This window comes from Prionailurus viverrinus, chromosome A2, assembly GCF_022837055.1.
Source record: "Prionailurus viverrinus isolate Anna chromosome A2, UM_Priviv_1.0, whole genome shotgun sequence".
In the NCBI taxonomy this organism is placed as follows: domain Eukaryota; kingdom Metazoa; phylum Chordata; class Mammalia; order Carnivora; family Felidae; genus Prionailurus; species Prionailurus viverrinus.
The window spans coordinates 162,242,478-162,266,308 of record NC_062562.1 but is presented as its reverse complement, the minus strand read 5'-3'; the positions used below and the strand labels follow the sequence as shown (position 1 = coordinate 162,266,308).

The window sequence follows — 23,831 nt, the reverse complement described above, 5'->3', positions numbered from 1 at the left end:
AAGTATTTTGCAGAAATGTCCTTTGGTTTGGGTTTGTCTGATTTTTGTTTTTTCTCCTGCTCTAGACTGAGGCTATGGGCTGTGAGGTTTGGGGGAAGGATACCACAGAAGTGACATCCCTTCTCATCACATCGCGTTACATTGTGCATGACGACCGCGTGGTTCATCCCTGATCTTTTAACCATAATCACTTGAGGGTGGTGCCTTCTGGGCTTCTGTGCTGTGACCTTACTGTTTCCTGAGCCATACTCTCCTGTGGCAGCCAGTTACTGAGTCCAGCCCGTGCTCACGGAGAAGGGACCTGAGCTCTCCCTCTCCTGTTACAGAATTATTATTATTTGGATTCCTTGTAAGGGAGATTTGTCCCCCCCCCCCCCCCATTAATTTATTAACCACTTATTTCTGTCATGGACTCATGGATACTTGTTTTGTTAATTCGGTTACTCTAATCCCATTGTGATTTAGTTTGCTACTCAAGTTCCAGCTTTGGCTGAGCAGGACCGTAACCCAGCCTGGGTCCTTGCGGACCTAACATTCCGGGGGTGGGGTGGGGGGGTGGGGGTGGGGGTGGCCTGAGACGGAGTCTTGACTGGTTTGGCTCCGGGTTCCTCGCTCACCGTCTTCCCTTCCTTTCATAGGACACACAGTCTTTATTTCCCCTCAGGCAGGAGATCTGCTTCTCGGGCAATTAATTTTTGTCTTACCAAGAGTAACATCGACATGTCGCTCTAAATTCTCTTTGTATCTGTCTCCTTCTTACCTGCAAATCTTAATTACTGTTAACTTATATTTGAGTTTATTAAAACAGTGGATTTTTAACTTAGAAAAATAAATGAAATTGGGCCGCCTGGCCGGCTCTTGATCTTGGGGTCGTGAGTTCAAGCCTCAACGTTGGCTGAGAGTTTAACTTGGAAAAAAATAAAATAAATGAAATTGTTAAATGAGACAGCCGCCCTCAAAGCATTTTAAACATAAAAGCACTATTGAAGACTGGCAGTTTTTCAAAATGGGCAATTTTATGGCATTCTTACTCAAGTAAAAAGACATTCTAGTTAGGGAAGGACATCAAGAATATTGTCGTCGTCATATTTAAATTTTGTTAGGTTTGGATTTGACATTATTGAGTCTGGTAGTCCGTAAAGAGTCGAGTTAGTGCTATTAATTTAGTTAGGGAGGATAAGTAGTACATGTAGTTTATTATTTAGTTTTCTTAAGACAAGTAGAAACAGAACCGGGCAAGACTAACTACATGGCTAGTGCCTTGATTCAGCAAATCGCTTAGGAATGAAGAACCTTTATTTAAAAATTTTTTTTCAACGTTTTTTTTATTTATTTTTGGGACAGAGAGAGACAGAGCATGAACGGGGGAGGGGCAGAGAGAGAGGGAGACACAGAATCGGAAACAGGCTCCAGGCTCTGAGCCGTCAGCCCAGAGCCCGACGCGGGGCTCGAACTCACGGACCGCGAGATCGTGACCTGGCTGAAGTCGGACGCTTAACCGACTGCACCACCCAGGCGCCCCATGGAATGAAGAACCTTTAAAGAGAGCCATCGGGGGAACGGAAAATGCCTAGGGAACTTCTTTTTTTTAATTCCTTGTCCTTGACTGAGTAAGGAGGGAGGGGCGGGGATACCATCTTCAGTAAAGGGCCCTCGCAGGTTGGACCCGGGGGACAGGAACGCTGGTTCTTTGGGCTGTGTGTCCTGTCCCCAGAGAGGTGGAGACATGTGTCCTGGCATGTCGCAGGGGCTGTACAGACCTGAGGATGGAGGAGGCTCCTTACCAGGTGGGCAGCAGAGCCCCACTGTTGTAACTGGGCCCTCTGGTGATGCCCTCACCGTGACCGCGAGGAGATGCTCACCAGAACACATCTGTTAATTCGGGCAGGGTTGTGTGAGTACCTTCCACACGAGAATGTGTCTCAGGCCCCTCTGTCTCACGTGGCAGGAAAACCCGAGCCGAACTGGTTTACGACCCCCCAAAAAAGGAGGGCATTTCTTGGCTCGTGTAACTGAGGTTCTGGAGTTGGTTCGGCAAAGCTCGCCTGGTTCAGGGCTCAGTGAGGTGATGAGAGCCCAGGTCGCGGCTTTGCGTGTCTCTTCCTTTGCCGTTACTGACTCCATTTTTTGCAGGCTCTTTTCAAGCGTGCGGGTTTGCTTCCAGGGTTGTTTGGTAGCGTCCATCCAGGTTCGAGTCTCAGTGGAGGAGTGAGCATTCTTGTCCCCGCTTGGGAGGGAACCTCCTGAGATTTTCCCTGTGACCAGACCAGTCTGGTCACGTGTCCGGACCGTGTGCCGGGAGCGGTGGGCTTCTGGGAAGGTCCGGAGCAAGTGAGCTGATGCCGGGTGGCAGAACAGCGCCACGTCTGCTCTAGGGGGACAGCTGGATGCCGGGGCTTGTGTTCCGAATATCGGGGTTTGGTTGATTCATACAATAGCCTCGAGACTATGTAATTTTCCTTGATTTTATTTAACCTATATGTAGGTAGGCAATTCTGTAAGGTTTTGCTGCATTGTATTACGGTTTCGACGGTCTCCTGCCATGATCGGGTCTGTCTTTTGAATTAAAGAATACCTGTTGTTTTGGTTTTACTGCGTATAGGTAGAATCCTGTTTTAGTGACGACAGCTGTACTCTCTGTTTTGAATGAGAGAAGCTATTCATATTCTGGATAAAAGTCATATAGTACCATTTCACCTATGGGACTAAACAGATCTGTGAGAAATTCATAAATTGTATGTATTCGCAAATCCTCATCCATTTAGTGCCATGTCATTTTATTTTTTAAAGTTTCAAGTTTATTTATTTTGGGAGAGAAAGAGGGCCCTCAAGCAGGGGAAGGGCAGAGAGAGGGAGAGAGAGAGAGAGAGAGAGAGAGAGAGAGAGAGAATGTCAAGCAGGCTCCGTGCTGTGAGTGCATCGTCTGACTCGCTCAAAACCACGAACTGAGAGGTCGTGACCTGAGCCCAAGTCAAGTTGGACGCTCAACGGTCATAGCCCCCCAGGCACCCTGCCGTGTCATTTTCATATAGGTTTCTTTCTGCTGATGTATGAATATTTGGAACCGTAGCTTAATATTTGCTGGGCTGTGGTGTGGTGGAAAACAGTTGGAAAACCTGATCCGAGGCTGCCACTCGCTGGGAAGGGTGAGGGCCGCCTGACATCTGGAGGCTGGCTCACTACTCCGTTTTTCTGCGTGTGTTTGGTGCTGGCGGCCAGCTGTGAGGTACTGATGTTACCCTTAGTTTGGTAAAGATCTGTAAGGCCACGTCAACTTCCTTAGTAAAAAGAATTCCAGAAGCTCCGGGTCGTATGCTCCGGACCTGTTGATGGGTGGGACATCTGGACCATAGGGTCCTAATTGTCTCTGAGACTCATCTCCTTGGGGGTTTCTCCGGAGTGGGGCACAGTTCCCGTGCCCCTGCGTGGAAAGTCCTGCCCTTTTCCTACCTGGGCACAGCTGGACTCTGAGCAGTTCACGGTCAGCATGTGTTAATAGACCTGTTGTTTGCGTTTGTTTTAAAATAGTACTTGCCAGGCACACAGCCAGGCTCTGCGATTTTACAAATGAATAAAAATGGTTCTTGCTACTGAAGAACTTACAGTGGGGATGTGTTGGATTGAAAAACATGAAAATAGGATTTTAATATGTTGTAAATGCTGTGATAGTGGGAGAGGGTTTATTTTATATAAAACGTTCTTATAAATGGTGCCTTAAATTGTATTACTTTTTAGTGGACCAGCCTGTTTATCCCTGTGCTTTCAAACAGTCCAAACATTTTTAGATTTATTTCTTAGATTGTTATTCAGAGGTCGTGATCCTTGTATTTGGATAATCTCCTGTAAGTGAATTACCATAATTTTACCTATTCTCTATTGGGCGTATGTACCAGACCATCCTGTAGCTTAAAGCCTTCACTGATGTACTTCTTTATTTGGAAGAGCTGTGTGAAATTTATAAACGTGGAAATTTATCCATACATGCTGTCTTACAGAGAGGTTGGTTCCATAACCGATTTTGAAATGTTCTCTTGTTGATCTTGCAACTTGTACATTTATACCTTTGGTCAGAGAGGCTGTTTTATTGTGACATACTTTATCAGAGATAAAGTTACTAATGGAAGGGATTCCAGACTATTCAACAAGGAGGATTCTCACCTGAAAACAGGAAATGGTGATTGATGGAATGATGCCCCTTCACCAGCACATAAAATGTGTACCTTAAAAAAATGAACTGTGGTAGTCCCTGTCTTCACATCAGAAGTGCCATGTTCTGCTGGAACTTTCCTCAGGTGCAGGGGTGCTACCTCCAAGGACCAAGAGTTTGTCAAGGCAGCAGATGGGGTAGTTGTGATGAGTTTATGAGCTAATGAAGCAAGATAATCCCTTTTTATCTGATGGCTTTCCCTTCTAGTTCCTAGGCCTTTGAAGTGCTGGAAGTCTGAAAAGGATTTGCACGGAGTTACCTGAGCTCATCTGTTAACTGGCAGATAGGAAAGCAAACGATTGCCACCAAGTTATTTCTTAAATAAAGCCCCAGTTTCTTCCTGCCTTTGGTGTCTTTCTGCTCTGCCTCAGCATCTTCTGTCTTCCACACTGTGTGCTTTGCCTCAAAGATGGGGTCGCCCTCCTGAGTTCAGTCTTCTCGGGGTTTAGGGCTGTTATCTTTGCTCTATGTCAGCAGCCCAAAGGTGAGGTCACACTATTCTTTTCACGTTATCTCTGTGGCCTCCTCCAGCTGACTTCTCTCAAGTTCTGAAGCCTGTTATTCTCCTCATTGCCTCAGTGCCTGTAATATGGGGTCCTCAGCTAGTTTGGTGACCATTTTTGCTCATGGGGCCTGCCCGCTGGCCTTCCCGCCTTCAGAGTCCCGTATCTAGCTGTCCTCTGCTCATACCTTAGGGTCCCTTCCGATTTCTCTTGGCCTTTTGAAATCCAGCCCAACTTTGAAGGTTGAGTTGTCACCTTTGTTGCCCCTTACCCCCCCCCCCCCCTCCTGCTTTTTCATGTAAGTCTCAGTGTGTTTTCTTCTTTTCAGCCTTGTTGGGTGGGACCTAAGTTCCCTAAGGGCAAGTTCTGTGTCTTTGTGTAGTCACAGGCAAGTTCTGTGTCTTTGTGTAGTCACGGTCTGGCCTGTCTAGTCTATCACGCGCTTGTCTTGCCCCTCTTTCAGCCTGAGAAATCCACACATCTGCTTTCTTTGTCATCGGTGGGTGACTCTTCTGGCAGAAGGTTACCCGCTGACCTTTGGGCTCCCTGCCTTCCTGCAGATCTTGTCTCCTTAGGCGCTTTCTCTTTGCCCGAGGGCTTTCTCCGACGGGGAAGTGAAGCCCTGCTCAGTTGTCAGTTGCTCAATCCGGGGCATCATCCCCTCCTATACTTCAGTCTTCCCCGAGTTTTCAGTAGTTCTTGTTCCTTTTCTCTCCTCACCAGTGTGGTCTCAGAAGCCGCCCTCACCTCTGGTGCCCAGACCGTGTTGCAGCCCCCCAACCTCCTCTCTGCTGGTCTGCTGCTCTTTGCAAAATGTCAGTCTCCCTCTCCCCTTTTATTTATTCTGGCTTTCCTTTGCTCTTAGATAAACTAAAGCAAACGCCCTTCGTGTGACGGCTTTGCACCTTGCACCATCTGACAGAGAACTGTCCTAATCTTTTGAAGATACAAGTATGATTTTCTATTTATTTATATTTAATTTTTCACAAGTTTGATTTTAATACTTTGAGAAGCAGATGTTCTGGTTTAGACTTAAAATGGGGACTCTGTGTTACGACTTCGGCATCTGGGGAATGATGGGCTGTCCCCACATGCAAACATAATTGCTTCCTAGAGCCCACAACTACAGATAAGGTGGAAGAATTTACTCGGCATTTGCTGCATTTTTTGTTTGCTGGCCGGGACATCCCTCGTGTGAGTAGAGGTGGCACAGGGGGCAAAAGTACAGACTTTTCTCCCTGTGCTGAAGGTGAGAAGCCTGGTTAATTAAAAGTGTGCGGGGAGAATGCTTGAGTTTGCACCAGACGATGTACTGTGTACTTCCTACTGTGAGTGCTGTGTGTATATTTTGCTGTTTCAGATTTCCCTTTTTCAGTTACATTCTTCATTTATGCCTGTAGCTGCTAATTTAATGATCAAAAACTTAAAAGTATGTGTCTGTTTTTTTGCTCCAGAAGTCTCATAGACTAAAACCCAGCTTGTTCGAGTATTTCTGTAATAGAGTTATTTCCGTAATGGGGTCGATCACGTTTCTGTAAGACGGTTGTCCTTTGGGAGTAGAGAACCTTTGTAACTCAAAACGTCTCTTAAAAGTTGTATTAAGTAAACGTTTAAACTTTGAATGAAATGTTTTACATTTAACCCTACAGAACGAATGCGCACCCCCCCCCCTTCTTGGAAGTATCAACAGTGTCATGTATTATTTACTTTGTTTGTTAGTTTGCTGGGGATTGAAACGCAAGTGATCATGTTCAGGCTGGTTAGATTAGTGATTTTAATATGAAACCATTGCTTTTAGAATAATCATGGGCCAGACTGGGAAGAAATCTGAGAAGGGACCGGTTTGTTGGCGCAAGCGTGTAAAATCAGAGTACATGCGGCTGCGGCAGCTCAAGAGGTTCAGGCGGGCTGACGAAGTTAAGGTACAGCTTTATCTTTTGTGCAGTGCACCTACGGTTAAGGGTCGTTCCCCCTCCCCGCCCCCCAAAGAGAAGTTTCAATTTGCAAAGGGTCCATTTTCAGCCAAGGTCATGTTTATAGTAAAGATAAACGAAGGCTTGGAAGCCAAGGGCCTTGATCTGTCTTAATTAGCATAAAGATTGTACCAGGCACCGTAATGATAATGGAAAGATTGTAATCTAATGGCTGTTCAATCTGCTTAGAAATCACTGTCTTTTTAGTGTATCTTTTGTATTGCATGTGTAGACTCTGGACCCCCATACAAAGGAATGTGTTTCATGGTTTTGTGTTTCTAAAGTCATTGTGATTTCGTTTTTATATCATGTTGACAAAATAATAGGTGTGGTGTGTTTGTGTTACTCGAATGTGGGGAAACTACAGTTTAGTGTAAAATCTATATGTGGTTGCAGGAATGCTCCTGATATTTTTGAGAAATCACTAGATTTTAACCTGCTTTGGAGATACTACCAATTTTCTAACAATGAACAATTTCTCTTCTCCTCTCCTCCATTTTTTTAAAGAGTATGTTTAGTTCCAATCGTCAGAAAATTTTGGAAAGAACGGAAATCTTAAACCAAGAATGGAAACAGCGAAGGATACAGCCTGTCCACATCCTGACTTCTGTGAGCTCATTGCGCGGGACCAGGGAGGTTGGTTAACTCACGCACTGGAGTGATTATCAGTGCATTCTGGTTTTTGCTGTTGGAATGTTGGCTGGTTATTGATAGGAAGTCACTCGCTTCTGGAAGTCCATCTGTTCACTGCTATTTCTTTTTAATGTGCAACTAACTGTTGGTGGCTGCCTTAGGTAACACTACGAGCTACTCCTGTAAGAGAGCTGTAGCGTTTAGAATATATTTTCACTGTTACCAGGTAGATTTGTAGATTTTTATAGGATTGTGGATTTTAAAAAGTTTTTAAACTAAATACTCTTTAACGTCCTCATCAGATCACTATTTAGAGCAAGGCTTTCTGACTCGTAGTTATCTTTCTTTCTGCCCCTTAGTGTGAATTAGCCATGCTACAAGAAATGTTTCCTTTTCATGCATATTCACGCGCTAAGAAAGTTATTTGTTATTGGAACATTTTGTTCAAATTCTAAGGCTCTCTAAGAATTTTAAATTCAGTGTTGAGAGATCAGAAGTCCTTTTATATAGCATTTTCTAAATGAAGAAAGTAGATCTTAATCCTATTTTCAAAAGAAGGTAATAAACGTATGGCAGATTTTATAATTCAATGACACATGAGACACAGTGGCAGCAAAATGAGAAGAAAATGGCAGAAGCTTAAAAACTATAGAACCCAGTCAGTAGGGTTTTATGCAAAGCATTTTGGTTTAAGTATCTGTTTTATATAGGAGAGGATGGCATAGGAGGTGGAATGCTATTTGCAAGGGCATCAAAACAGAAGGAAGAAAGCGCTTTGGAGTTTATTAAGTTACACCGTGCAGTGGGTAATTGTTTATCTGACTGTCTAGACATGGAAAAAGCATCTAGACAGTGGGCTCTGTTCAGTGAGGTTATGATATTTATGAAATACTGTAATAAGCAAGAATTTGCTACCGCGTGAGACCTGTTGAGATTGTGACACGCTGGCTTCAGAGCAACTTGTCGGTGCTGTCACAGTAGCCCAGTCCTAGTGACTGGGTCATGGTGTGGTGGTCTCGGTGGTGACACATGACTTGGAATGATTCTTAGTCATTTATTCATTTTGCCAGGTGACCCCTCTTTAAAGCCTGGGCTCGCAGTTGTGTAGATAAATATCATATCCTGCTAACACCTTCCGCACCATCTGGGATAGGTCAGGGCCCGTGTGTTAGGGGTAAATGACTTCTATTCATATATTAAGGGTGAAAGGAATTCGTTTCTATGCTAATCAGAATGTTCTCAAAAGGAATAAGGATGGGGCTTCTAAGTAATTATGTGAAAGTTTTGTCTGGTGACCTTTTGGAAACTTTGAGGTAAAGGAAAAAGAAACCTTGTTCCTTCTCCCCAGAGGAATAGATCTTAGAAATCTGGAGGAGGAAGTAGACACATGGAGTACATGCTTTTTGCCACCCATTGCAAATCTCAAAATGCTACCAAAAGTCCAGCTTTTATTTATAAGTAAAAGTTGATGGCAGTAATGATTTCTGACCCAGTGCTGGGTACTCTGCACATGTGAACCTCATTTAATGTTTGTGATGGTCATCTTATGCTCCCCACCACCCCCCCCTCCCACCCCATGAGGATACTGAGCCTTGGAAGACTTCAGTCAGTTTGCTTGCTCTAATGATCTGATGTGGGCCTAGAAGAGTACACTTTGCTCAGACACGTTAAAAAAGGAGTCAAGTTCGCTGTTTATGTCCAAGTTGAATTGTTCATGATGTAACCTTAAGTACAGATTATTCAAATGAATACTTACTGATTGAATTTTGCTTTTAATTTTGTCAAATGGAGATAAATTATTGAGTGTAAAGATATCTAACTTTTTAATGTGAGTTTATATGAGAAATTGTAGAAGAAGTTAGCATTTTAATAGAACAAAATTCTTTTCTAAACTTAGTGCCCCATGCAGGTTGAGGAAAAACCATTTTCACAAAATAGGATGATGGGAAAGGAGGAAAATCACCCCCAGCCTCAGGAACTCTGTTTTTGTTGCCTGGAACTCTGACCCGGTCAAATCTGTTAGTTTTCGAGCTACTCTTGAGAGCTGATTCTGCTTCAAATGATTCATCTTTTACTTCCCCCTTTAAAACCATCATCGCTGACATTTGGAAGCTGAACGTTTATACAGTTTGTGATAAGCTTTTTGGCGTTCTCACAATAAAAATAATAAAATTTTCGGACTGAAAAGGACTTTAATGATCTCTGTCTGATCTCCTTACTTTTTTAGATGAGAGTATATCTGTGTTTATCTTTCTTCGGTTTGAGCATTCCCAGCTGTACGTCAATTTCTTTTATGTGCTTTAAAAGTTGGGAGTCCGAAGTAGGTCAGAAGCAGGAGGGGAAATAAGAGGTAGTGTGTTTTGCAAAGACTTTCCTAGTAGTAGGCTTGGCAGAAGTTCAGACTGCAGTGTTGCTCCAAACACCTGACGTCTGTGGCCTTCAACATTGGGAAGTGCTGTTATAACATTGTTTTAATTAGCTGCTTATTTTTATAAGCTGATCCTTTGCAAGTGCTGCGTCTTCAGTTGAAATCTTTTGTGGCCTGAACACCATTCAATGACAATTTTCAGTTTTTCACTCAAGTCTTAGACTTCAGTCCCTTCTGTGTTTGTGAAGTAGATGTGTTCAGTTTTAAAACGACAGGTTTTTGTCTGGGTTAATTTAGCGGAGACCGTCTGACACAGGCTGCTGTGACCTGATGGGGTGACCGCCCTCGACGCCGACTTCAGATCAAGGGGCTCTGCAGTTGCACTTAGAGGCCACATCTTGCATGTGCCGTTTTCTTAGCGTGTGTCCCGAAGGCGCTTGCGGCCGCTCACTTTCCGGCGTCGAGGTTATAGAGCCTGTGCGGAAGTGCCCGTCGAACGTTGGCACAGGAGGCGCCCCTAGTTTTCTTTCTAAAAGTAGTTCTGACTTCTTGAAGACAGTGGCTGTATGTTTGACATTGATCTCCTTTGCCCTTCAGTTAATCTTTTGAAGGAGCTTTCGTTTGAAAAATGTCACTAAGAGAAATACACACCAAGGGTTGTGCACCTTACCGATGTAATATGTGGCTGTGTATACAATCAGGTGCTTGTATAGGTGACTTTCACTAGTTTGTCTTCTCAGTCAAAAAACTTGATCTCCTGTAAGCCTTCATGTCAGTAGTCCTGATCTTTGTCGTGTCTGTTTTCCAGTTTTCATGAAGAAACTGGTTTAGGAGCTACTCTTGTAGTTCTTATTAATGCATTTCTTTTGAACATTTGTCCATTTCTTGCTAAAAACCGGAAGGCGCTTTACTTCATCGATTGTTCATGTTGAGATTTTTATCATCTGTGTGTATTATGACTGAAAGAGGCTTGTGCAAATGACGGGTCTTCTGGGCAAGTGGTAGGATTGGTTTAGTAATTTAAAAATAGCCCGCCAATATGCATTTCCAGATTCTCAGGAGAATTTAATGTTCTTGTAAGAATTTTGTGTCATGTTTACTGATGAAAATGGCGAGAATTTTGTATGTCAGTTTAAATGTGGAGCTACTTCAGGATGTCTGACACAAGCAGCATCATTAGAAAGACATCATAGTCCTCATTTATGAAGAGTTAAAAATTTTTAACTTTTTTTTTTTTTTATTTCTGAGAGCGCCAGCGGGGGCAGGGCAGACAGAGGGGGATGGAGGATGTGAAGCTGTCTCTGCGCTGACAGCAGCGAGCAGATGGCGGGGCTTGAACTCACGAACTGCGAGCTCATGACCTGATCCAAAGTCAGCCGCTCAACCCAGCTAGCCAGGTGCCAGGTGCCCCAAGAGTTAAACAATTTTAACAATTTAACAATTTTGATTTTCCTAGTAATATTTGAAATGATGATGAGTTCATCACGTAACATTTAATGTTTACAGATTATTTTTTGGAGGGGGAAGAGGCTTCTATCAAAATAACAGTGTACGTTCTTTTATATGTTTGCAGTTTGGACTTGCTGTTTTTATTGAAGGAGACAAAAACGTGGTCTCTTTAGACATAAACACGTGATTGCATTATTTATTGACTCATAATGCACTTTCCTCCGTTAATTGTAAATAGAAATTTAGTTACTATTTACAAAGATATGCTAGTGTACCTAGTACATAATTTAGCCCTCTTCAGTACACCGTCAACTTTAAATACAGTAACGTGCTTTCTTTCCTTTGTAAATGTTGAGATTGTGGAACCAGGAGGTCTGGGTTCTCAGCCATTTGAGCAAATATGGTAGCGAGCTGGGTCATTTTTCTCATGTCTTAGAAATAAATGGGTGGCTGTCAGTCTGAACGTAGCCATCCTTTCTTGTTGCCTCAAGGCACTGCTGCTCTTTGCCTCTCTTGAGTGCTGGTTGGTGTTATTTGGAGAGTTCAGTCCTGTCTTCCTTAACTCTGCCAGTCCTTCCCACCATATTAACTTCTCACATCATTTCAGCCTTTGCTTCCTTTCTGGATTTCTTTTCTTTTTCTTTTTTTTTCTTCCAATATATGAAGTTTATTGTCACATTGGTTTCCATACTTTCTGGATTTCTTTAGGCTGAAATAGATGGAGCATTTTCTAAAATGACCATAAAGGAGGCTTTCCTTTTATTATTATTTTTTTTTTGAAAGGAAACTAATGGGTTTTATAATGCTTTTCCAAAAGGACATTAAAAAAAAAAAGGTCACTTGAGATGTCGGAGTTTATATTATCAATATCCTGTAATTAAATATATATCATACACTTGATGTATGAGTTTATTTTTTAAACTTAAGATTCTCTCTCTTATTTGAAAAGTGAGTTTTTCAAAAATGTCAAATGTTTATTTTGTGCAACGAATAAACCAGAAGTTGCTTTTAGTTTGCTGGTTTTCAGCTAGAACATTGTGTAAATAGTTGGTATTTTACGTACATTGTCACCTGTTTAGTTGACTACAAAGATCAAGACCAAAAATCGATTATCTACAAAGACCAGTTCTTTTCCCAAAATGCAAGACCAAATTTTGACAGCCATTTAAAAAACCAGTTGAGCCAGAAGAAGTGCTTGTCTAGCTTGCATTGTTAAAAATTGTTTATTGCTCTGAAGAAATAAGAGAAATAAGATTTTATTAGACCTTGAACTTCTGGGATAACATGGATTGACTGAAATTTACTGCTTAGGATTCTGCTTTATCTTCTTTTAATAGATTTTATAAAAGAATACCACTTGAGTACCATTTGGGGGGGTTGGGCAGAGTTCTCAGCTACCTTATATCGATTGAGGCAGCTTTATACCAGGTCACATGAATATCTGTTGGGTTAATGAAACTTCTTATTGTTCTCTTCAACTAAAAGGCCATTGCAAAATGACTCTTGAAAATTCAGATAACACGGAAATAATATAAAACAGACGGCAAAAGTTTCTGTAGCACAACTCCTGTGATTTTTGATTTTTTTCTGATCTCTTTCTCTATATATGATAACATGTTAATAATGATAATATTTATTATTATCATTATACAAATAATTATGTAAATTTTGTATAAATAATTGTCATATATAAATAATACATTATTTATTTTAAGAGGTTTCTGGCCAGGGATGCCTGGCTGGCCCAGTCAGTCTGAACCAGGATTCTTAATGTCAGGGTCCTGAGTTCAAGCTCCATGTTGGGTGTGGAGCTTACTTAAAAAATAAAAGGTTACGAGCCAGATAAAATGTGCCTGCCAATTTGGGCCATCACTGAAACAAAAAAACTATGTTTTAAAGTATAGTTGACATATGTTACATTAGTTTCAGGTGTATAACCTAGTGATTTATCTTCTCTATACCTCATGCTGTGGTCACTACAAGTGTAGTCCCCATCTGTCACCATATACTATTTTCATTATCATTGACGATATTCCCTATGTTGTGCCTTCTATTCCTGTGACTTTTTCCGTAATTGGAAGCCTGTATCTCTCCCCCCATCACCCATTTTGCCCATATCTTCCCACCCCCCACATTTGGGCTGTCACTTTAAATCCTCTGTCCAGGTCCTCATTCTCTAAGAATGCAGTGTTCAGTGTTTGATGACTGGATATAACATCATTTATTGCCCTATTCTTTTTTTTTTTTTTTTTTTTGAAGGTTTATTTAGTTTTGAAAGAGAGTGAGAGTGGGAGCAGGAGCAGGGAGGGGCAGAGAGAGAAAGAGATCCCAAGCAGGCTTCAGGTTTGGCACGGAGCCTGACTTGAGGCTCAACTCACTGACCACACAGGCTCCCTGCCCTATTCTTAATTGATAAACATTTATTTTTTAGTTTTTATTTTTGCAATTAGTATTTTAGCGAATACCCTTCATTGTACATCTTTGTATCATTGAGTAATTTTGTAGAAGTTCCTAGAAATAGAATTACTCAGTCAAGAGGATATGCATATTAAGTTAAAAATTTTTTTTAAATTTTAGAATGCAAGGCGGGGAGAAGGGCAGAGGTAGGGGGAGAGAGAGAATCTCAAGCAGGCTCCATTTTCAGTGCGGAGCCCCAAGCTAGGCTCGATCCCACAACCCTGGGGTCGTGGCCTGAGCCGATATCAAGAGTTGGACACTCAACCGACTGAGCCACCTAGGCACCCTGCGTATTTAAATTTTTATAGATATTACTACATTGTTTCCCCAAAAGATTTTCCATCTTCACCTTACCAGCTGTTTATGGTAGTGTCTCTTCCTCTCTGTTCCCCACGCATAATACCAGTCTTTTGGATCTTTGTCAGTGTGATAGGTAAGACGTTATTACAGTTGGCTTGCTTTCTTTACTTATTCAGTGAGGCTGAGTTTCTATTGTCTGTTTATATTTCTTCTCTGAAGTGACTGCTAGGGTGTTGGATCTATTAAAATTAGGTTGGACTGTTTCTTAGGATTTTTAAGGACCTTTTGTATATTGTTAAATATTCAGTTGTTTATCATGTTTTGCAGATTCCCACTCCCTTCTTCCCATTTTGATGTTATTCCTGGTGTATTTTGGTTCATGAAAGTTTTATTTTATTTTTATTAAAAAACGTTTAAAATGTTTATTTTTGAGAGGGAGAGCGAGAGAGAGAAAGTGTGAGCAGGGGAGGGGCAGAGAGAGGGGGGACAGAGGATCCGAAGCAGGCTCTGCACTGACAGCAGAGAGCCTGATGTGGGGCTTGAACTCCTCAACCATGAGATCATGACCTGAGCTGAAATCAAAGTTGGATGCTTAAAACGACTGAGCCACCCAGGCACCCCAAAGCTTTAGTTATTTTTAATTTTTCTCAGATGTGGGCAGTTGTCACTTTCAATTTTTATTTTTAAAAAATTTTTAAAGTTTATTTTGAGAGAGAGCGCACACGCACGTGTGTTGAGAGCTTGCGCGTGAGGTGGGGAGGGGCAGAGAGCCAGAGAATCCCAAGTAGGCTCCACCCTTCAGCAATGAACCCGACCTGAGCCAAAATCAAGAGTTGTACGCTTCACTGACTGAGCCACCCAGGCGCTCCCTTTTTAAATTTTAGACAGGGAAAGCCTGAGAGGGGGAGAGGGCAGAGGGAGAGAGAGAGAATCCCAAGGAGGCTCCGTGCTCAGTGCAGAGCCTGACTCAGGGCTCAGTCCCACCACCCCGGATCATGACTTGAGCTGAAATCAAGGGTCGGATGCTCAACCAACTGAGCCACCCAGGCACCCCAAGACTGTCCAACATTTTAAAAGATGACTGGGCCTATTTAGAATTTCAGAATAGTAGGGTGTACCTTATAGGGAGAGAAGAAGAAATTCTTTATTCATACTATTAGGCAAATACCGGTTTATAGAAGTTTTAAACGTTTACGCAGTCAAATTAGAATTTCTTTCGATTTCTGTGTTTCTAAAGGCTTAGAAAGTAAAGATTATAAATTATCTCTCTAGTTTTCATGTTTATATTTTATTTATTTAAAAAAAAATTTTTTTTAAAGTTTATTTATTTTGAGAGAGAGAGAGTGGGAAGGGGTGGAGAGAGAGAGGGAGAGAGACCATTGCAGGCGGGCTCTATACTGTCAGTACAGAGCTGGATGCTGGGCTCGAACTCACAAACTGTGAGATCATGACCTGAGCTGAAGTCAGAGGCTTAACTGACTGAGGCACCCAGTGTCCCTAAAGATTTTGTTTTATTTTATTTTATATTTTTAAAAATTTATTTATTGTCGAGAGAGAGAGAGAGAGTGTGGGTGCATGTGTGTGTGTCAGCGGGGGTGGGGGGTGGGGGGTGGGCAGAGAGGGAGAGAGAGAGTCCCAAGCAGGCTGTGTGATGTCAGTGTAGAGCCTGACGCTGGGCTTGATCTTGCATGAGATCACGACCTGAGCTGAAATCAAGAGTTGGACGCTCAACCACCTGAGCCACCCAGGTGCCCCTAAAGATTTTAGTTTTAAGCAATCTCTGTATCCACCATGGGGCTAGAACTCACAACCCCAAGATCAAGAGTCACATGCTCCACCGACTGAGCCAGCCACATGCCGCTCACTTGTATATTTTGATACTTAACCTGTTAGGAATTTCCTTTGGTATGAAAAATGAGTGGAGGATTTGGTTTTTAATATTTTTCTCTTTTAGCTTTTCTAGTTGTTTCAACACTACTTAACTGAGTAGTCAGTGGACAGTAAAGGAGCAGTCACAAATCTTTCCTGCAAAGATCAACCGAATTGGCCTACCCGAGTGGTGGTCCCCAGAGCAGATCTCCACCTGAGCCAGGACTTAGTGCCTCTCCTCAGAGACCACGGCCTAGTGCGGGTCTGGTGTCTCCAGCGTAACTCGGGCCTCTGGTGCCCTGACTTGTTCAGCCTCACGTCCGCTCCTGGAAGCAAGGCTTCAGAATGATCGTGGTGCCACGGCTTATGGAAACCGGGGACTTAAATAAACCTCTGTCTTCCATTTCTTAGTTTTTGCTTGTTTTTATTTTTTCAGTGACAAATGATATTTCTTGCTCATAGGACTGTTCTTGAGTTAGGTATTTGAGTTTGCATGGCTCTAGTTACCTGCTTCTGTGCCTTTTGTGTGTTTTGTAGTTTTACCAAAACTTATGTATTGACTTGTTCAATTTCTGATTTCCAGTTACATTAGCAAAACTGGAGTTTGTAGCAAAACTGCAGATTATGAGGAATGATTTACGGTAGCCCCCTTCTGGCCCCAGACTGCATTGGGTTTTCCCTGTGCATTGGGTTTTAATAGGATTAACGAGGTGGTATTTTTATGGTTGCTTTCATTCAGAATCAGGCTTTTGAAATTAGGATGCGGGGGAGAGTTTTAAGAGTTGAAATTTCCTGAAGTTGCATTCCAAATGTTCTGTGTTCTGTGTTAAATGCGTGTGTGTGTGTGTGTGTGTGTGTGTGTGTGTGTGGTGTGTTTTCTAAGAAGCATAGGAACTGGCCCTCAAAGGATCTTTCTGTGATGCTCGAGTGAACTCCCACAGGACCCCTGTGCTGCAGGTAGAGAGGTCCTTTCCCCAGTCGGGTCGGCCGGCTCTATCACATACTGAACAGCGGAAGCACCGTACGACCTGGGATGAGCCACTCTTTGATTTCTTAGCTCCAACACCCTCGATTTGCTCCTTATACTAAATACGTCTGTGTCGGGCTCTGGTCAGGAATTTTTCTTCCCGGTTTTTCTTTCTGACCCTGTCCTGCTGGAGCCTCTCGTCTCTTGGACCCCCCTTCTCCTGATCCGCTCCCGAGACCTGGTTAGGGACTCCCTTCTCTCTCACTTCTCTTGACCCAAACTTGGTATTTGTCTCATTCCAGTTTTTGTCTTCAGGACTTCCTTTGCATGAAAACAGTCTGAAGTTAAATTGTGTACGCTATCATTTTCACCAGAAGGGCTGGCTAATTTAAAATTTGGGTGTGTTATCTTTTCTCTGCTGTGATTTTGAAGAATAGTAGAGGCAGTGTCAGAAATCCTCCTCGGCTTTTCTCTAGTTTGGGTGGCAGTTGACCCTTTCTTTCCTACGCCTTAGGTGTGAGATGGTTCCTTATTGTTTTTACTTGGAAAGACGATATCGACAGTTCATTGTGTCTCTGGCATGAATTAAATGGACCAACCAGTATCCAAGAATATTTTTAACTTGGCTAACTGACTGTATTTTTTTCCCCCTACTATCCGGAAGTTGGACTTCACCCTTCTGATGTTAAAGATTGTTCAGAGACCAAATGGCCATGGCAGTTTTCCTTTGGGATGTCCCACTGTGAAATGGGGAGTCATACCGACCTCATAGGGTAGTGGTGAATTTTAAAGAAGTTAACTTTGGTAAAGTCTCTAGCACAGTGCTTGGCACATAGTAGGGTGTGTTAATTTCTTTCCCTTCCCTGCAGGCCATTCACCTGCTCTTCCCTCTACGATTTTCCATAACACAGTTTTTACTTGGAACCAGCCTTCTGCCAAGAGTCTCAGTTTGGTTGTGTCCTCCTACAACTACTATTTTTGGCTTGACTTCCCTCTCCAGCTCCCAGTGGTCCAGCCACACAGTCGCCTATTGTACCAGCTGGTTGATGTAAGTCTATCCATCCTCAGAGGAACCCAGTTACTTACCAGTAAGCTGTGTTTCTCTGAAAATGTAGCATCCTTGATAAACCAATAGTTTTTTTTTTTTCCTTCTTTACTTACCATTGATGATGAGTCATCTATAGTAACTTCCTTGTGTGATCCTCAAGTAGGAACTAGAATCGGAGAACTTTATTTGTTGATGTGTAGGTCTCCTAGTGAGTTCCTGAGTCCAGGACCCTTGACTGTGATCAGGTAGAATGCTTTGGAGACCCATGAGGTCAAAATCCTTTTCAGTATTCTGAGTGATATGAGACTTAATTACATAAACTGTCAAGGATGATACATTTTCAAAGAAAAAAAAGTTACTGGTAAGTAACTGGAATTTTTTGAGTAATTTTTCTGTTAAGTCAATAAATAAGAATTCCCAAACTTGTTTTACCAACAAATGCTTTTGCATTTGAATATTACTTCATAAATGAAAGGAATATGGTTATTAGTTAAGGTTAATAGTTAAGGAATGGGATCGGTTTCTAGACATAACTACATAGATCATGAGGTGTGGGTATAGGTCTTCAGTTTTCTAAGGAGGTGCTCGCTTAGCTTTAGAGGGAAATTGGAGCGAATCTCCATTAGGCAAAATTAGCAAATGCAGTCTGTTCATTCAGAAACATTTTTTGAGTGCCTACTCTTTTTTGAGACACTGTGCTGAGTATCATTGCGAGACAGAGAGGTAAAAACCACACTGTCTCAGCTGCTTTTGCTCTCAGAGAGCTGATTTCTGGCCCCTTGGTGACTGCAGGGCGCAGGATTAAGGTGACGGGGTCATGGTGTGACAGCGTCGTGGGGTTGGAGGTGGTACTAAGTGCCACAGCCTTTGCCATCTTTTGTGCTTCTCGAAGTTCTTTCTGTTCAGGGGGAAACGTCAGCAGACCTCATTCAGTAGATTCAGAGTATTTTCTGCATCCTTAGAGCAAACAGATGAGGCAGAGCCAGCGTCCCTCCTGTCTAGTAGTAGAATCGAATATTAAGTCGTCTGACCTTAAGTATGACCTTGGGTTCAGACGCTGAGTAACGCAGGTGGATACATGAGAGTTGGAGAGGCAGCACGCTCTCCCTCACCCCCTGAGCTTTAAAGGAGGCTAATCTTGAGAGTTAAAGTCACAGTGTTAATTTACTTCCCCCAGGTGTAAAACAAAACCTCAAAACTCTAATTTTTTTTGGTAAGAAATTACAGTTACTGTGCACTTCAGATCACTGGACAGTGTATCGTACTTGATTCAGTAATTATAACCACTCCTTGCCCCAAAGCTTACCCAGTTAGGTAGGAGGAAGAGAGGCGCCTTGGTAGTACCAGGAATAAGAGAAGGGCCTGGGGGAAGAGGCGCCCCTCCCGTGCGGCGCCCAGTGCACAGTTGTGCTTGTTCGTTGACCCCGGGAGCCGCTCCACGGCGGGAGCCTCGCACAGCCAGGAAGCTCTTGGGTGGCGGAGGCAGATTTCGGCTTCCTTCCCGGCTTGGTAACTTACTACCTTTCTGACTAGGCAAGTTACTGAACTTCTCTGAACCTCAGTCTCCTCGTTTGTGAGGTGGCGATGCTAAAGGCTGACACGAGGAGCGGTTAAGATATATATAAAGCACTTAGCACAGTGCCTGCAACATAGTACGTGCTCAATAAATGTTAACTGCTAATATTATTGGATTATTGGACGGATGGATGAAGAATTGTATCAGAGGCCAAAGTGCGGAACAGGAGAAGATTGTGGCTCTGGAGTTTTAGTGAACTGTTCCCTACCTTCTCATTTACTTGAGCAGTGAGCTTTCTAGTGTTACAATCTTTGTCTTTGCCGTTTGGAAAGCAAATTAATGGATTAATCACTGTCACAGTTCTGTCTAACTACTCTGATCTCTAAACCGGCTTCCACCAGGAAGGAACTATTGTGCTGCAGTGACTGTGACCGACCATGGCACCATTATCCCCCTGGCCTGACGAGATGCTGAGGGCCAGGTTGTGGCCTGTGCGCCAGAGATTTCACTGTGATTTCACCAAATCTAGCCCTGCTATTTTTAACACCTCTCAAATAGAAATGAAACATTTAATAATTATGTGTGTATACATAGGATTTTCCGTTTTGCTTACTACTTCTTTTTACTCGATTTTCACTGATTGTAGATCACAAATAGATGTCCAAGGGTATTTTTGAGAAGGTTCTTGGAAACCTGACAATTGGGTAATGGTGCTCCTTAAGAAAAGGTGGATTCCTAGACAGGATAGAAGGTGCTGTGGTTAGTTGGGCACAGATTTTTACCGTATTTCATAGAATCAAAGATGCAAAATTTTGAACATTTTAACATCTGAAACTGGAATGCATCTTAGAATTGCTGTGATAAGAAAGCATTATGTTACAGTTGAACTGGCAACATTATTTTCTTAGTGATACAGAAAGTAATGGAATGCCTTGAAATTGATGTCATCGTAGGTTGGATGAAATACGGTATTTCAAGAGAGTATATGCACTTACACGTTACAGAGATACGGTATATGGTATCGTGGCAGTATGTGTAGTGGGGAAGAGAGCAGAGGCTCCAGAGTCAGACTCTCTTTCTGGGTTTAAATTCCAACCCTATCTAGTTAACGTATGGCTTACCTTATTTTTACCTGACTTTTCTCACCTGTAAAATGGGGGCTAAGAATTAGTCCCCATCTTACAGTGTTGTATTGAGGACAGAATATGATAAGACATGTGATGTGTTTAAAATAGTGCCTCGCACGTAGAAAGTGCCTGATAATATTAGCTGTTATTATTAATGTCGAGATTATGCTTTTGCAGGATTGATAGCACTCTGTTTTGCTGTGATCGAAATTCAGATCTGTTCTTACCCTTCGTATTTGTTTTCCATCCGGTAGTATCAGCAAATGATGCTTGGGGTTTTTTGTTTTTGTTTTTGTTTTCGTTTTTAAGGGAAGATAAAAATAAGAAAGGTGAACCTAACAGTTTCCATATTCTTATTAAGTGAGATTTTTAAGAGGCATATTTGGTGTTATATGTTATTATTCCATGTGGTTGAGATGGAAAAGAAACTAAGCATCAAGCTAGGAAATTTATAGTGAAAGCAAGGAGCAGCTGACCTGAGGTTAACAAGTACAGTTTTTGATTCTGATTGATGTTGGTAAGTATGGGAAGGGTTGGAGGCTTTTGGAAATTTGCAAAATCTGAAGCATTTTTGTCACCCTAAGTAAAAGAGTAAAAAGGAGAGAATCCTTCATGGTTTTAGGAACTTTGTTGTCTTAGGTAAAGGAATTTCCTTTTCAAAATGATTTAAGTGGGCAGTGTCTCTTTAGAATATGGCTGCGGTTTAAGGCTGTCCTTTTATTCTTATGAGTCAATTTTATTTTCTCTGTTCTAGTGTTCAGTGACCAGTGACTTGGATTTTCCCACGCAAATCATCCCATTAAAGACCCTGAATGCAGTCGCTTCAGTACCCATAATGTATTCTTGGTCTCCCCTACAGCAGAATTTTATGGTATGTAAATCATGTGTCATCTGCTTATTTGATAATCATTTATTTTCTATAAAACAATTTTCTTGTCGAGGTGAATCAAGAATGATAATAAGTAAAAAAAAAAAAAGTTATCGAAATGAGAACACTTTGTGTTTTTTAATGGATAGATATATTTTAAGCCTTCACGGTGTTGTGGTTTTTCTAGTCTTTTCTAGTTAAAATATTCTCCAAAGGAAAAGTGTTAAGGAGAAATCCTATCTGGGATTAAAAACGGTTAAAAGATGGACGCTTATAGTTCTTATCCTTGGGAAGGTCGGGCAGTATTCTGTAATTTCAGTATGATTTTGAGGTTTTGTTAATTGAGAACTTTATATTGAGAACAGTTTTAGGCAGCGTGTTATTAAATGATACTGAACAGTATGAAATATTCTCAGGGCTTATAAAACACAAACTTAAGCATATTTCCACAGATAACACTGGCCCAGTAGCTTTTGTAAAGAAATGCTGGTGTTTAATTCTTCATAGACGTAGGATGAAAGAGGATGGAACAAAAGAAATTTGAGTCTGAATTCTTCACTTAGACTGTTAAATAAACAATAGTTTCATTATTTACTTGATATGTAAAATAGTAAGGAAAAGTACTGATACAAGTCCTTGGTGAACCTACTTTAGGAATTGCTTACTAGGTTTTTAAATTTTGTTTTTAAATTTTCTTTTTTTTAACATTTATTTTTGAGAGAGCGTGAGCGGGGGGTGGGGGGGGTAGAGAGAGAGGGAGACACAGAATTCAAAGCAGGTTCCACACTCTGAGCTGTTAGCACAGAGACAGATGCGGGGCTTGAACCTGTCGACCGCGAGATCGTGACTTGAGCCGAAGTCGGACACTTAACCGACTGAGCCACCCAGGCGTCCCTAATTTTTTTGTTTTTAAAGTAGGCTCCATAGCCAAGGTGGAGCTTGAACTCACAACCCAGAGATCAAGAGTCCCATGCTGTACCAACCGAGCCAGCCAGGCACCCTTAGATTTTTTTTTTTTTTTTTTTTTAAATAGATGTTTCTAACGTCTTTAGTAACTTAAAGATTTTATAGTGGAAGATTAAAGACGAAGTTCAGATACTTTTCTATAATTGCTGAAACTTGTGTGTTTAAGGCCCTCTGCAAAAACATTTAGTTTAAGAATCCTATTGCAAGAGCTGAAGGGAGATTTCAGATACTCATAGACTGAAGTTCTGAAAGCAGATAGTATTTAAAGTCAAAATTATTTAGGGTTACCCATGGGTTTGCTGGCTACTGACCGAGGCAAATTAGGCAGACCCTGTGGTTAGGATACGTTTGAGGGAGCAAAGGTTACGTGGAATACAGTTGGGAAGACAAAATAGAGTTTGTCACTTAATTGTGGCTTTTATCCAAAAAAACCCCTAATACTCCTAGTGCAAATGGGATTAGTGAAAAGTGGACTCTTGAGTTGTCTGTAAGTTTGGATCTGGATAGACCAGTACATTAAAATTTAAATCTTAATTTTTTTTATCCCCCTGTGTGCTTTCTCTCAATTTCCCTTTTTCCTAGCTGTCTAAGATCCTGTTGTCTTTCTAAATTTGTTACCTGGGGATTATCTGAGATTTTCCCCTTCTGGTTTTTCCTGCCTGCTGCTACGTGACAGTCCCAAGTGCCTGGTGGCCTTTTCCTGGTGTGTTCTTCCCCCTCTGTCTTGGTCCCAGCCCGAGGCACCACTCCCTGGCTGCCACCTCTTCCTGGCCCCTCAGCCAGTTCTTTCTGTTGATTGGAGCTATCATTCTAAAATTCTGTTTTTAACCAATACCCGCCGCCCGCCCCCCCCCCCCCCCCCCCCCGCTGCCCTTTGAAAGGCTTCTTAAGACAGCTCCGTCCTACTTTGTTTAAATATGGAACTTCAGAACCCTATGGCCTTTATAATTACTGTCTTTTTTATTCTTTATTGAAAATTCTCTTCCTCCCACACATCTGCTTTCAGTCCCTGGTGTCCTTGAGTTCTCCCTTCTGCTTGAACTTTTTCTCGGATCAGTTCTTCCTTGCTAAGTTAGTGCCTTTTTCCCCCCTGTTGTCTTTCAGACCTTTATAGAAACTCCTCTGTCGTCTTGATTAGCATTATACAGAGATTGTTTATCTCTGTATCAAAATATTTTATGTCATTGTAGAATGTTCTTATTTTACATATAAGAGTAAATCCTTTTGGCATAACCTTTATGATAATCTATTTTATATCCCCAGATTTTTATTATATTGAAGGTCTCCGAATAACTAGATCATTAAGTGAAGTTTGGAAATCCTTACCTTTTTTACTTTGTATGGCTATTTATAACTGGTTTTAATAAGCCTTATTTTATCGATTCTAAGACTCTGGGTTTGCCTTAAAATTGATGGGTCACAGCGTAATGTGCGACATTTTTTCCTTTCTTGAGGTGCATAAAATAATGGTAAGTTTTAATGATTGATGACCTGTTAGATTGGGGAAATAGAGTATTTTCTCTTAAAATTTTTCCGCTGTGAACAGTTTGTTTTCTCATATAATGCTTCTTGGTGGGAGG

The 23,831-nt window shown here is 41.8% G+C and overlaps 1 protein-coding gene across 12 annotated transcripts in view; it reads left to right on the top strand.

Annotated features, from left to right (window-relative positions):
- EZH2 (enhancer of zeste 2 polycomb repressive complex 2 subunit) overlaps window positions 1-23,831 on the top strand; it is a 65,033-nt gene that overhangs the window by 17,551 nt on the left and 23,651 nt on the right. For 4 of the 12 annotated variants that reach the window (XM_047843829.1, XM_047843820.1, XM_047843836.1 and 1 more), the window contains exons 2-4: window positions 6,509-6,632; window positions 7,191-7,319; window positions 21,172-21,288. In XM_047843829.1, the coding sequence (XP_047699785.1) occupies window positions 6,516-6,632; window positions 7,191-7,319; window positions 21,172-21,288 (363 nt within the window). In that variant the 5' untranslated portion in view covers window positions 6,509-6,515. Of the gene's footprint in view, window positions 1-1,409; window positions 5,662-5,689; window positions 6,633-7,190; window positions 7,320-17,595; window positions 17,775-21,171; window positions 21,289-23,831 lie in introns of those variants that run through there. The other 8 variants (XM_047843877.1, XM_047843798.1, XM_047843813.1 and 5 more) reach the window with 8 other exon arrangements.